General features: G+C 44.3%; 1 protein-coding gene across 2 annotated transcripts in view; it reads left to right on the top strand.

Moving 5' to 3' along the window:
• SMCHD1 (structural maintenance of chromosomes flexible hinge domain containing 1) overlaps nt 1-14369 on the top strand; it is a 131057-nt gene that overhangs the window by 16093 nt on the left and 100595 nt on the right. For both annotated transcript variants that reach the window (XM_029066197.1, XM_029066198.2), the window contains exons 2-7: nt 1865-1940; nt 2643-2804; nt 3644-3726; nt 5958-6088; nt 12059-12173; nt 12306-12425. In XM_029066197.1, the coding sequence (XP_028922030.1) occupies nt 1865-1940; nt 2643-2804; nt 3644-3726; nt 5958-6088; nt 12059-12173; nt 12306-12425 (687 nt within the window). The remainder of the gene's footprint in view (nt 1-1864; nt 1941-2642; nt 2805-3643; nt 3727-5957; nt 6089-12058; nt 12174-12305; nt 12426-14369) is intronic.

The following is a 14369-nucleotide window of genomic DNA, read 5'->3' as shown; positions in this document are numbered from 1 at the left end:
TTTGCACACAGCACTCAATAAATTCGATTGAATCCACTTCAGAGCCCAGTTTGGGCAGGGATCGTCCAGTCTTTATTGCTGAATTGTACTTTCCAAGTGCTTAGTACAGTGCTTTGCACACAGTGCTCAATAAATTCGATTGAATGAATGAGATAGATTAGCAGTTGTAAATCTTTCCTGGTAGAATAGCCATTGTTTGCTAGTGTTAATGGGGAAGGATTCTGTTACTGGAGGCAGAGTCTCTCTTCAAACCCCAAGATGATCTTAGTGGGAGACCCTCTAGATGGTAAGCCCGGTGTGGGCAGGGATTGTCTCATTATTGCTGAATTGTACTTTCCAAGCACTCTTTACAGTGCTCTGGACACAGAAAGCGCTCAATAAATACAGTTGAATGAATAATAATGATGGTATTTAAGCACTTAATAATAATAATAATAATGTTGGCATTTGTTAAGCGCTTACTATGTGCAGAGCATTGTTCTAAGCGCTGGGGAAGATACAGGGTCATCAGGTCCCACGTGAGGCTCACAGTTAATTCCCATTTTACAGGTGAGGTAACTGAGGCACAGAGAAGTGAAGTGACTTGCCCACAGTCACACAGCTGACAAGTGGCAGAGCCGGGAGTCGAACCCATGGCCTCTGACTCCGAAGCCCAGGCTCTTTTCACTGAGCCACGCTGCTTCCCACGCTTACTATGTGCCAAGCACTCTTCTAAGCTCTAGGGTAAACACAGGTCAATCAGTTTGTCCCATGTGGGGCTCACATTCTCCATCCCCATTTTACAGATGAGGTAACTAAGGTCCAGTGAAGTGAATGGCCCAAAGCCACACAGCTGACAAGTGACGGAGTCGGGACTAGAACTCACGACCTCTGACTTCCAAGCCCGGGCACTTTCCAGTAGGCCACCCTGCTTCTAATGTTGAATGATTTCTCCTAACTCACCTGTCATCTGCTAATAAAGGAAAAATTCCGTAATTCCTCATTAATCTGTATACAAAATGATTTGGGAGCATCTTGTAATAATAACGATGATAATAATAATGGTACTCATTAAGTGCTTACTGTGTGCTAAGCACTGTTCTAAGTGCTGGGGGAGATACAGGCCAAGTCAGGCTGGACACAGTCCCTGCCCCACATGGGGCTCGCAATCTAAATAGGAAGGACTAGGATTGAATCCCCATTTTACAGGTAAGTAGTTGAGGCACAGAAAAGTGAAGTGTGTGACTTACCCGGGGTACGTAGCTGAGGCGGGATTAAAATCCAGGTCTTCTGACTCCCAGGCTCATCCTCTTTCCACTAGGCCACACTGCAGCAAGGTTTTCTTTTAAATACAGTATTTTCTCTCCACCTTGGTTTGGGGAGTGGCGTTAGGATTATAGTTTGGGGTAAGCCTTAATATGACAGGTAAAATCTGAAGCGAGGACCTCTTTGGTCAGTGAAGAAACAAAGACACCGGTGAAATGACCATGTGATTCTCTTTGGGTACAACAAGCACTCACTGTTTAACGAGAACTCGTAGGAAATTCTGTTCACTTTTAATATAGCAGGAGTTCACCAGAACTCAGACTTGAAAGAAAGTTGCCAAATGCTTCGAGGTCCTTTAAAATTTGTGTTTCTCCATTTCCTTGTACTTGGACAAAAGAATTAATATCCATCACAGTTGATTTAGACACTCCACTCTAGTGTTCTGTGGAAATCATAAAACTGGGATCGAGTGAAAGAAGAAACAGTGTTAAGAATTTGATAATGAGGTTAATGTAATATCTGATGTTTAATATTGCTTTGATTCTTGGGAATGAAAGTGTCTTTGCTTTGATTTATCATGTATTTTGTATAATAACGGATTATTGATATCTCTTGCTAGGCACTTGGCATCTCACCCGAAGAGAAATTTGTCATTACAACAACAAACAGAAAAGAAATTACAGATGATAACTTCAGTAAGTAAACAGTCGTTATTAATCTCACGTCTCTTAAATTGTAAATATTTCACGTAACCTAAAACCGTCATTTAAGGCACATTTTTCATTGGTGAAATTGTAACAGAAGTGTGGGATTCAATCCAAAGATCCTGTTGTGCCGGGTTTTCCGGTCATGGTCGTGAAAAGCCAACAATTAATGATTCAGTTACATGAAAGATGATGTCTGCAGAGCTTGTCAGATCCTATTCATAGGCTAATTTTTCTTACAATTGTAGTCAAAGTTATGCTTATCTAAGCCCGTTGAAAAGTGGCATTCTCTTTCTGATCCATTTGAAGTTAGATCAGAAGGACTTACATCGAGATCAGTTCAATAATAATAATAATGATGGCATTTCTTCAGTGCTTACTATGTGCAAAGCACTGTTCTAAGTGCTGGGGGGCGATACAAGGTGATCAGGTTATCCCACAAAGGGCTCACAGTCTTAATCCCCATTTTACAGATGAGGGAACTGAGGCACAGAGAAGTGAAGTGACTTGCCCAAAGTTACACAGTTGACAAGTGACGGAGCCGGGATTAGAACCCATGACCTCGGACTCCCCACCGCTTGTTTAAAACCTATGTCTCCTAGCCACCGATATATTTTCTTCGGATTAAATTACGGTGACGTTTTTCTAAGGCGATTATATTGGTGTGTTTTACATTTCTCACCTTCTTTGCAGGTGACAGTGTCCAAGATGGGATTACCTTGTACCTGCTGCAGTCGGTCAATCAATTGTTACTTTCCGCAACAAAGGAGCGAATTGACTTCTTACCACATTATGACACGCTGGTCAAGAGTGGCATGTATGAATATTATGCCAGCGAAGGACAGAACCCGTTGCGTAAGTACCCCAAACCTGGGGATTCGTCTAAATGATATACACATTATTCTTAAACCTGAAATTTAAGAAATCCTCTTTTGAATAGTTCTCTCAGTTTGGGGATCTGTACCCTTTATTCACCCCACCCTCAGCTCCACAGCTTTGAGATACGTAGCTGGAATTTATTTTAATGTCTGTCTCCCCTCTCTAGACTGTAAGCTCCTTGTGGGCAGGGACACCGTCTACCAAATCTGGTAGTGAACTCTCTCAAGCACTTAGTACAGTGGCCGGAACACAGTAGAACGCTCAGGAAATAGGTTTGCTTTTTTTTTTCCACAGTTAAACTCTTGTACAATCTATATTTTGACATTCTTACCATTTAGTTTTAATTTTCAAATCATACTTGATTTGAAATTTACAGGATTAGACCTCAGATCCTTCTGGCTCCTAGACACACGGTCTATCTACTCATGCACACCTCTTTAGGTGCTATTGCTTCCTCTTTTCTGTAATTTGTTTTATTATCTGCCTCCCCCTCGTTGGCAGGGACCATCTCTAGTAACTGTATTTTAGTCTTTAAGAGCTTAGTACAGTACTCTGTACTCGGGAAATGCTATTATTTGGAAGTGTTGAGGAATAGCTTGTGGGCGGGAGACGCGGTGCCAACTCATGTTACATTGTATTCTCCCACACGCTTAGTACAGTGCTCTGCACATAATAAGCACTTGATAAATACGATTGATTGATGGACTGTTTGAGAGACAAGCTCCCCTCCACTGTGGGAGGAAGAAACTATACCTTTGTAAATTTTGTTCCCAATGAGAGGTGGTTCTGTAATTTCTTTTCTTTATCTTTTCTAGCATTTGCCCTTGCAGAATTGATTGACAACTCGTTGTCCGCTACGTCTCGCAACACTGGTATTCGGAGCATCCAGATCAAACTGGTAAGCTGGCCTCTGCCGGAAGCTCAGCGAGTCCTCCGAACGCAAATAAGACTTAGTAGATGCTTTCTCCCGGCAGCCGCAGCGCCTCGTGAACAGTGTACGAATGCCAGGTTTGGTGCTTGTCGCAAATCAGAGATAGCTGGAGACCCCAAAAGTTACTTTTAAGCAAAACTGTTGGCCGGCGGCCCAGAGAAGGAGAAAAGAAACAGATCAAAAACTGGGATTTTTTTAGGAGAAGTAGCAGGGGGCTGAAAGACTCTATAGGACTCCCGTGTGTCTTGTCTTATGCTGTCGAGTCATCTCCGACCCGTAGCGCCTCCATGGACCCATCTCTCCCAGAGGGCCACCCTCCCCCCGCCGCAGTCTGCCATCGTTCCGGTAGTGAATCCAGAGAGGTTTCTTGGTAAAAAAAATGTGAAAGTGGTACCTCCCATTTGTAATTTCATCTCCGTACACAATTGCCACCTCTAGCTCCTCCTCTCCTTTTCATCGGTGACCATTTTTTCCCCCTTTATTGATTTTCAACTTTGTTACATGGTTCTTTCATCCCTGTCTCGCATCCAGGCCTTTTGAGTTCCTGCCTCCTCCTCTGGCTTTATTCTTTGACTCTTTTCTCTTCTCAGCTTGGGTTTTTTCCCCTCGGTAGAGCGTCTCCTTTCTTTCCCATCCCTTTTCCCGCTTCCTCTCCACTCTTTAATTCCATAAGTCTTCAGGCTGCCTTTTTCTTTTACTTCCCGTTCCTGGCCCGTACAATAGACCAAGAGACTTTAATTTGGTGACGCCACAGACCGGTATTCTCCGAGGGCGGATTTGTCTCCAGAAAGTGTTGGGGGTTTTCAGTCGAGTGAGGTTAGCTAGTGTTTTCCCCTGCCTGGTGGATCACCTCTGGGAACAGTGACCCCAAGTGAAAACTCGGCTGGGCTGGGCTGGAAGCGGGGTTTTCCCAGAGCTCCGGTAGAATAGAAGGCCTATTTATTCATTCAATAGTATTTATTGAGTGCTTACTCTGTGCAGAGCACTGTACTAAGCGCTTGGAATGTACAAATCGGCAACAGACAGAGGCAGTCCCTGCCCTTTGTCGGGCTTACAGTCTAATCGGGGGAGACAGACAGACAAGCACAATGGCAATAAATAGAGTCAAGGGGAAGAACATCTCATTAAAACAGTAGCAAATAAATAGAATCAGGGTGATGTACATCTCATTAAACAAAATAAATAGGGTGATGAAGATAGCCTAGCTCTTGGCTTCCCTTAATGTGGGCGTCTGGTGGACTCTGCAGTGTAGCCCACCCTAAATTACCTGGAAGCAGCACCCCTGACCCCCAGCAGGGACCAGTGGGCCCAGACTGGCTGACAAAGATGGACCACTAAAAGACCCCGGGCCTGGGAGTCCAGGGACCTAGCTTCGAATCCCAGCTCCGCCACCTGTCTGCTGGGTGACCTTGGACAAGTCACTTCACTTCTTTGGCCCTGGGGATTAAGACTGTTAGCCCCATAAGGGGCGTGGCTGATCATAATAAGAACAGTAATAATAATGGTAATTTAAGCAGGTACTGTGTGCTAGGCACTGTAGAAAGAGCTGGGTAGATATAAGTTAATCAGGTCGGACACAGTCTTAATCCCCGTCAGCGCTTAGTACTGTGTCTGGCACGTAGTAAACACTTAACAAACACCATTATTATTATTTTAGTTAGACTGTGTCCAATCTGAATGATTTGCGTCTATCCCAGCACGTAGCACAGTGCCTGGCTTAGAGTTAAGCGCTCAACCAAAACCATAAAAAACAAAACAAGCCCTCACATCCCACTAGCATCTCCTCCTCCTGCCTACCCAAGGGCAGCACCATCCAGAGAGGAGGCCGAGAGTTAAACCTGATGGTTTCTCTTAGTGCCTCTGCGTCTCGTGGAGGTGTATCGCACTGAGGATGCAATCAGGGGAGGTCCCCAGGTGAGTGATCTGGATCCCTGGAGTGTACCAGAGTTAAACCGGAGCTAAGCGACCGTGCGTGTTCAGTAGAAACTGTGGCCCTGAAGTCTGCAGCGTAACAGTGTGTTCCCCAGCGAGCTGACATTTTTCAGTATTTGTCTTGGTTTTCATTTACCAAAAGTAAACGATCGGACTCGAGCGTTTGATTACGACCGGGAACTGCAGTATTTATTGTGCACGCCCTCGTATACTGTCATTTTCTATTGTGGTGGTGGTGTTTATTTTCTGTATGTAATTTTCCTTAGCTTTTCGATGACTCGCAAGGCAAACCTGCAGTTGCAGTGATTGATAATGGAAGAGGAATGACCTCCAAACAGCTCAACAACTGGGCCGTGTATAGGTTGTCGAAATTTACAAGAAAAGGTGACTTTGAAAGGTTAGCGTTATTCACTGTTTTTCTGGAAAATTTCAACTGCGTAAATAGGGCAATGAAACAGCAAAGTTGTCGATTTAAATGTCCAATTGAGGAATGTAACTTTGTTACCAATAAGGTGGTTGAGTTTGGAGGATTAATAATAATCATAATTGTGGTATTTAAGTGTTTACTATGTGCCATGCTGGGGTCGATATAAGCGAATCGGGTTGGACACGTTCCCCGGCCCGTGTGGGGCTCACAGACTCAGTCCTCATTTTACAGTTGAGGTAATTGAGGCCCAGAGAAGTGAAATGACTTGCCCGAGGTCACACAGCGGACAAGTAGCAGAGCTGGGACTGGAACCCATGACCTTCTGGCTTCCAGGCCCGTGCTCTAGCCACTGCACCATGCTGCTTCTCACCACGCTAGGAGTCAGAATGCTAAATAAGTGGGGTGGGTGTGTTTTTAACGTTAGAACTTTTAGTCAGTTAAAGCAGTCAATAGCATTTTGAGCTTCTGTTGTTTGTAAAACGCTTTATTTAGTGCTTGGTAGCGTACAATAGAATTAGTGGACATGACCCTTGCCCTCAGAAAGCTTGCGATCTAACGGTGGAAGACCGACACGAAAATCATTTGTAGATAGGAAGAAGGAGAGAGAGTTGAATCCTCGAGTTAGTGCTTCAGTAATAAGGTATATAAGTTTTTACAACAGTGCTGTGGGAGTTGGTATGTTATTTAATGTTGGATATAGCACAGAAATGCTGGAGAGGTAGTAGGGGACAGATCAACGGGAGGATTACAAATCGGGGTAGGCTTCCTGGAGGAGATGGGCTTTTTAGAAGGGTTTTGAGAATGGGTGTGGGGGGTGAGGGGAGAAAAGCGGTCACAGGTGGAAAGGAGAAGGGACTTGCAGGCCCGGGGCGGGTGCGAGCAAGAGACTGGCAGAGGAAGAGAGAAGAGTGAGGCCCCGCGAGTAGGCAGGCTAGACAACCAGAGCGAATTGGGGTGTGTAGAGAAAAGAGAGTGTGTAGGTAGGAGAAAGCTGATTCAGCCCTTAAAGCCAATGACTTAGGGTTCTTATTTGATGGGGTGGAGACAGGGTAGTATTTGGAAGTTTTTGAGGAGGGAGGAGACGTGCAGAGGTACTTTTTAGGAAAGTGACTGGCGTAGCCAAGTGAAACCCGGGCAGGAATGGAGAGGCAGGGAAACTAGGATACTAGTTGTTAAGATGGAATAGGACAAGCGTTTTTTTCCCTAAGGAGGGAAAAACTGACAGGATTTGGTGACGGACTGAGCGTGAGGGTTGAAAGAAAGAGGGAGGAGGTGAGGATAATGCCAGAGATGCGGGCTTCAGAGACGTGGAGAATACTGGTGGGGGTAACTGTGACGGGAAAGGAGAGCGGTGGATTTGTGAGGGAAGGTGGGTTGAGGTGCCTTTGAGACATCCGTGTAGGGGGATCCTGGAGATGGGAGGGGATAGTACAGTGCTAAGCGCTTAGTACAGTGCTTTGCGTACAGTAAGCGCTCAGTAAATACGAATGAATGAGGGAATGTGAGGTGGCAGAGAAGAGGAGAGGTCAGGGCTAGCGAAGTAGATTTGTGGGTCATCCACCTAGAGGTCAGTCAGTATTTGAGCACGGTAGTAAGTGTTGACAGGAGGCAGTAGTATTAGGGGACATGGTTTCTGTCCTTAAGGAGCTTTATTAATAATAGTAATAATAATAATAATGATGATATTTGTTAAGCGCTTACTTTGTGCCAGTCACTGTACTAAGCACTGGGGTGGATCCAAGCAAATCAAGTTGGACACAGTTCCGGTCCCATATAGGGCTCACTATCTCCATCCCCATTTTGCAGGTGACGTAACTGAGGCCCAGAGCAGTAAAGTGACTTGCCCAAGGTCACAAAGCAGACAGGTGATGGAACCGGGATTAGAACCCATGCCCTTCTGACTCCCAGACCCACGCTCTATCCACTATGCCTTGCTGCTTTATATTCAGAGATGGCGGTTGTAGTAGTCGGAGTGGATGAGTGTAAATAAATAATTATCGTACTTGTTAAGTGCTTACAAGGTGCCAAGCGCTGTTCTAAGCGCTGTGGTAGGCACAAGTTAATCAGGTTGGACACAGTCCCCTTCCCACATGGGGCTCACACTTTTTTTTCCATTTTACAAATGAGGTAACTGAGGCCAGAGAAGCAAAGCGACTTGCCCAGGGTCCCACAGCAGACCTGCGGCGGGGCCGGGATTAGAACCCAGGTCCTTTTGACTCCCAGGCCCGGGTTCTTTCCATTAAACCCCGCTGCATTGTGGAAAGTGAGACCGAGAAGTGGACTCAGAACATAGTCCTGAGGGAAACCGTCACCTGGGACGTGGGAGGAAGAAGAAGAGCAAAAGTGACTGAGAAGCATCAGCCGGAGGAAAGAAGAGAACCGTCAGGGAAACCAAGGGAGAAGAGGGGGTTTCATGATGTTGAAGGTCGAGGAAGACTGATGATAAAGTCTGGTAGAACTGGCAAGAGGGAGGAAGCCACAGGGTGAAGAAAGCTTATGCTTGGGATGATCAAAATGGGAGGTGGATGCTGGAGGTAGATGCAAGATAGAGGGAGACCGGGGTGGCGAGTGAGTTGAGGCGAGAGGGTTGATGTTGAGTGGGGTGTGATAACTTGGGGTACATGGAGACGATCTAGAGACTGGAGGTCTCTGGGGGGGAATAGAGCAGTTAGATTCCACAGAGTTTAAATTTCATTGGAATAGTTCATTCAATAGTATTTCTTGAACGCTTACTATGTGCAGAGCACTGTACTAAGCACTTGGAATGTACAGTTCGGCAACAGAAATAATCCCTGCCCGGTGACGGGCTCACAGTCTAATCTGGGGAGAGAGACGGACAAAAACAAGACAACATAATCACGATAAACAGAATCAAGGGGATGTACACCTCATTAACAAAACAAATAGGGTAATAAATGAATTCAGCTTTGAAACCAACGTCTCTGTCAGCCACCTGCCTCTCCCGCCAAATGTTAGGCGTGAGAGTCTCCTCGAGACGGTAAGCTCGTTTTGGGCAGGGAATGCGTCTTTACTGTTCTGTTGTTCTCTCCCAAGGGCTTAATACAGTGCTTTGCTCACAGTAAGCGCTCGGTAAGTACGACTGAATGAATAAATGAGTCATGGAGCTATCCTGGGGACCGCAGCCAAGCGTGTCTCTGGAGCTTGTGGAGGGAGGTAGAGAGGCAGCATGGCCTAATGGATGGAGCCCGGGCCTGGGAGTCGGAAGGACCTGCGTTCAAATTCCGACTCCGCCACTTGTCTGCTGTGTAACCACTTCTCTGGGCCTCAGTTACCTCATCTACAAATGGGGATTAATTAAGACTGTGTGGCCCCCGTAGGGCACGGACTGTGTCGTACCTGATTATCTTGTGTCTACCCCAGCGCTTAGTACAGTGCCTCACACGTAGTAAGTACTAAACAAATGCCATATAAGACAAAAAGCGGTGGTCAAATCGTAGTGCCCTTGTCCTTTCCCTTTTCTTCCTTCACCCCATCCTCTTGATGTTGGTAGTGAGGGTCTTGGGGAAAGTCCCATATGTGAAAGTGGGATTTTGGAAACGCCTGGATGAGGAGTAAGTGCGTGTGCTTATTTTGAGTGGAAGTCTAATAATAATTGTGGTTTTTATTGAGCACTTATTATGAACTAAGCACCGGGGTAGATGCAAGATTTGGACTCAGTCCCTGTCCCACATGAGGATACCAACCCATGGATTCATTAATTGTTTTGAAATAATGGAAAGGGGGGAAAATTCCCAGAAGTTTCCATTTTAATGCAGTGGCAAAAAGGAACAAGGTCAGAATGTAGTGGAAGAAAAGGAAAACAAAGGAGCCTCTCTTAACATTTGACATCCTGTCTTCTTCCCAATCTTATTCCTAATGGGCTCTGATGATTACAGAGTAAGCATTCAATATATTTCACTACTCCTACTATCAGTTTACTCCATATAATAATAATGTTGGTATTTGTTAAGCGCTTACTATGTGCAGAGCACCGTTCTAAGCGCTGGGAAGATACAGGGTCATCATGGATCTACGCAGTTACTGGCTTTCAGTAATTATTGACTGGTGATGAATAGGTAGGTTTTTGTAATTTCTTCCAATTGAACCCACTTTCTTCTTCTGGATACATTTGCATTTATGAAAATTTAGTTGAAATTCCAACCACCAATTAAAAAAAAAACCCAAAATTAAAATTTAAAAAGAGTTTTGTAACACTTACTATTTTAACTATTTCACTTTGGACTATAGTCGCTGAAATGTTGGGCTGTTTTTAAATATGCAGCTTGTTTTTTCTCAGAAGGGATTTTCCCTTCTAGAGCTTGGGCGTGCTGGCAGTTTGGTTATCTCTGATTGAATGTCATCATTCTCATAACAGTATAGATAGCTCTCCTCACAGTGCAGGTGGTTTAAATGTTGTTTAACTCTGGATGGACACTGGACTCCGATTCTTGAAATTAAGGCAGGCTGCTTAGTTTTGTTTAGTACTATTATGACCTCAGCCAATTGATAACAAAGCATTCCAGTTAGCCATTTCCATCTCTTCCGTATACTGAAAAGTCGATCTTCTTTTTTTTTTTGAAGAACCGTTGGCCTTGGTGGCGTTGTTTCAATGTGGATCAAAAAATGAGGCAACATTTTTGAAATTTTTAGAAACCTGTGATTTAAATCTTACCAGATAAAAGATGTATTACTGGGCAAAAGTCATACTGTGTTATCTATATATATATATTTTCCCCTCTTCAGTGAATATTTAGGGGCAGGCTAGGTGCTCTGGGGGTGGATTCAGTTGTTATGGAAAATATAACCTAATGGTGAGGTCTTAGGTTTTAAATATGCTTCCTTGCTTGTGGCTCTTAAAGACAGTAAACGAGGCCCGGCTGGCTGTTCATGCTATTGCTCGTATTGTAGAGAGCAGATCTCATAAGCTATAATTGTGTACCATGAATGTACCCAATCATATTCTGATTGGATACATTTATAAATGGAAGTGATCAGGGTCGTTTTTTTACCACTTTTGTTTCTTCACCAGTAGAGAAGACAACGTGGTGATAATTGAAGTCCTTAGACTCACCAAGAGCCATCAGGTTGCGTGATTAAATGTGGATTGGCTTTATTTTTGGCCTTTCCTAAAATGGGGGTACCCACATCTTTAATCGCTGCAAACTTTATGTGGCAAAAATGATTCCTTCAGGATATCTCTACTTGGATGTCCTGCCGACACCTCAAGCCCAATACGTCCCAAAGTGAACTCCTGACCTTTTCATCCAAACCCTCTCTCCTCCCCTCAACTCTTCTCTCACCTTTGACCACTTCACCGTCTTTCCCTGTCTCACAAGTCCACAACCTTGATTTATCCTAAGCTCCTGACTCTCGTTCAACCTGCACGTTCAGCCAGTCACCAAATCCAGTCAGTTCTATCTTCAGAATATGATTGATTGAGGGCTCACCACAAGGAAGCAGTGAGATTGTGTTCTCTGAAAATATGGCCGATGTAAATTAGGATCTGTTCCAAATTCGTTCGAAAAAATACGAAGTTCCTTTATGTGCTATATGCTATTATGTTAAATACCGCTAAACTGTCGCTCGATCTTTTTAAAGTCATTCAAAGCATTACGACATTAAATGAGAAGTTGTAGTGTAACTGAGTCTTAGCCTAGTGGAAACAGAACAGGCCCAGCAGCCAGAGAACCTGGGTTCTAATCCCGGCTCCACTACTTGCCCTCTTTATGACCCTGGGCAGAGTCACTTAACTTCCCTGTGCCTCAGTTTCCTCATCTGTTAAAATGGGGATTCAGAGCCTCTTCTGCATCCAACCTGATTATCTCGTATCTACGCTAGTGCTTAATTCAGTGCTTGGCACATAGTAACTGCAGAGCAAAGATCATTACCGTTATTATTTAATAACAACAGTAAGCTTATTAATACAAGTTTTCATTTCAGTGACCACTCGGGGTACGTTCGCCCTTTGCCAGTGCCTCGTAGTTTAAACAGTGACATTTCCTATTTTGGTGTCGGAGGGAAGCAGGCGGTCTTCTTCGTTGGACAGTCAGCCAGAGTAAGGAAACTTCGTTTTCAATATTATACGCTTTCAAAAGTGAGATTATATAATTTTAGACGATCTGATGCTTTCTCGTTTGGGTAAATACTACCGTATCGATGTCACAACTATTCTTTTTTCTCCTACCAGATGATCAGCAAACCTGCAGATTCCCATGATGTTCACGAGCTTGTGCTTTCAAAGGAAGATTTTGAGAAAAAAGAGAAAAATAAAGAATCAATATATAGTGGATATATCAGGAACAGAAAGGTAAATATTCCTCAGGCAAATGTTTAGTGCTTTCTCATCACATAAGATTGCCCATTGAATGTACCACTTCTGTCATCTTTAGTAAAGACAAAATCTACAATTTATTAGAATAAATTCCCTTTTCTGTCTTATTTGAACTTCTAAGTTCGTAATTTATATATTTTTCCCTGAGATCTATGCATGCAAAGAAGAGTGATATATATATATATATATATTTATATCTATATATCTATCTAGATATATATATTACATTTACCAAAGGAGGAAAAAGAACTCTCTGCATACTTTCCCCCCCATTACAAATTTTATACACTGTTTATACATTGGAACTAAAGAACTATATACATATATTTTTTTTTTAATTGAAAGGGGAAAAAACATTCCTAAAATGTGAAACGTGGCTACTACTATTAGTATTAAGTATTAGTATTAATAGTATTAAGCACTTACTGTGTGCAGGGCACTGTACTAAGCACTAGGAAAGAATGCAAAGGTGGGAATTAGACCTGGCCCCTGCTCTCCAAGGGGGGCTCCCAATCTAAGATGGCACTCACACATGTAGAGTTCTTCAGTCAATCCATAATAATAATGATAGTAATTATGTACTAAGGACTGGGATGGATACAAGCGGATCAGATTGAACACAGTCCCTGTCCTACAGTGGGGCTCAGAGTCTTAATCGCCATTATACAGATGAGGTGACTGTGGACCAGAGAAGTGAAGTGACTTGCCCAAAGTCACACAGCTGACAAGTGGCAGAGCCAGGGTTAGAACCCATGACCTTCTGACTCCCGGGCCCGAGCTCTATCCACTACGCCCATGCTGCTTCCCATCAGTGGCATTTATCGATTGGTTACTGTGTGCAGAGCACTGTTCTAAGCACCTGGGAGAGTCCAGTCCAAGAGAATCAGCAGACAGGTTCCCTTCCCATAATGAGCTTCAGTTCCAGGAAGATTTGCTACCCCGGAGCCGTCTACCCGTGGGTGGTTGAAGAGACTGATGTACCACCGTCAGTTCCATATTTGTAGTTTATAGCACCGGGGACTGGTAATAATAATGGTATTTGTTAAGCGCATCCTGGGTGCCAAACAGTGAACGCTGAGATAGATACAAGCTAATGGGGTTGGACCCGTTCCCTGTCCCACATGGGGCTCACAGTCTCAATCTCCATTTTCCAGATGAGGTCACTGAGGCCCAGAGAAGTGAAGTGACTTGCCCAAAGTCAGCTAGCAGCGTGGCTCAGTGGAAAGAGCCCGGGCTTGGGAGTCAGAGGTCATGGGTTCGAATCCCGCCTCTGCCACTTGTCAGCTGTGTGACTGGGCAAGTCACTTCACTTCTCTGTGCCTCAGTTCCCTCATCTGTAAAATGGGGATTAAGACTGTTTGAGTCCCATGTGAGACAACCTGATTAGCCTGTATGTACCCCAGCGCTTAGAACAGTGCTGTGCACATAGTAAGCGCTTAATAAATACCAACATTATTATTATTCTTAGCAGACAAGTGGCGGAGCCAGGGTTAGAACCCATGACCTTCTGACTTCCAGCCCTGTGCTCTATTCTCTGGTGGCACCCTTTCCCACCTAACCTTTCAGAGCCTCTGCTCAAGAAGAGCCGTTTCCATTCCCGATTGCTGGGCCCGCGACTGGATTTCCACTGCCGTTGCCTCCCCGTTTTCCGCTGCGAAGCCACATTCAGTCAGTCAGTCAGTTGTATTTATTGAGCACTTACCGTGTTTAGAGCACTGTACTAAGCGTTTGGGAGAGGACAATAGAATGATAAATAGACACAGTCCCTGCCCACAACAAAGTTTATAGACTGGGCACCTTCCTTCATCAGCTCAGTCTATGGCAAGGATTTGGGTTCGCTGCCATCAGCCATTTCTTCACAGGCCTCAGCCAGTGAATTCATTTGAGCAGAGCGGAAGAGCTAGTAATCGTAATAATAGT

Source organism: Ornithorhynchus anatinus, chromosome 5 (genome assembly GCF_004115215.2).
Source record: "Ornithorhynchus anatinus isolate Pmale09 chromosome 5, mOrnAna1.pri.v4, whole genome shotgun sequence".
In the NCBI taxonomy this organism is placed as follows: Eukaryota; Metazoa; Chordata; class Mammalia; order Monotremata; family Ornithorhynchidae; genus Ornithorhynchus; species Ornithorhynchus anatinus.
The sequence above is the reverse complement of the archived record's forward strand: the minus strand, read 5'-3'. Positions and strand labels throughout refer to the sequence as shown.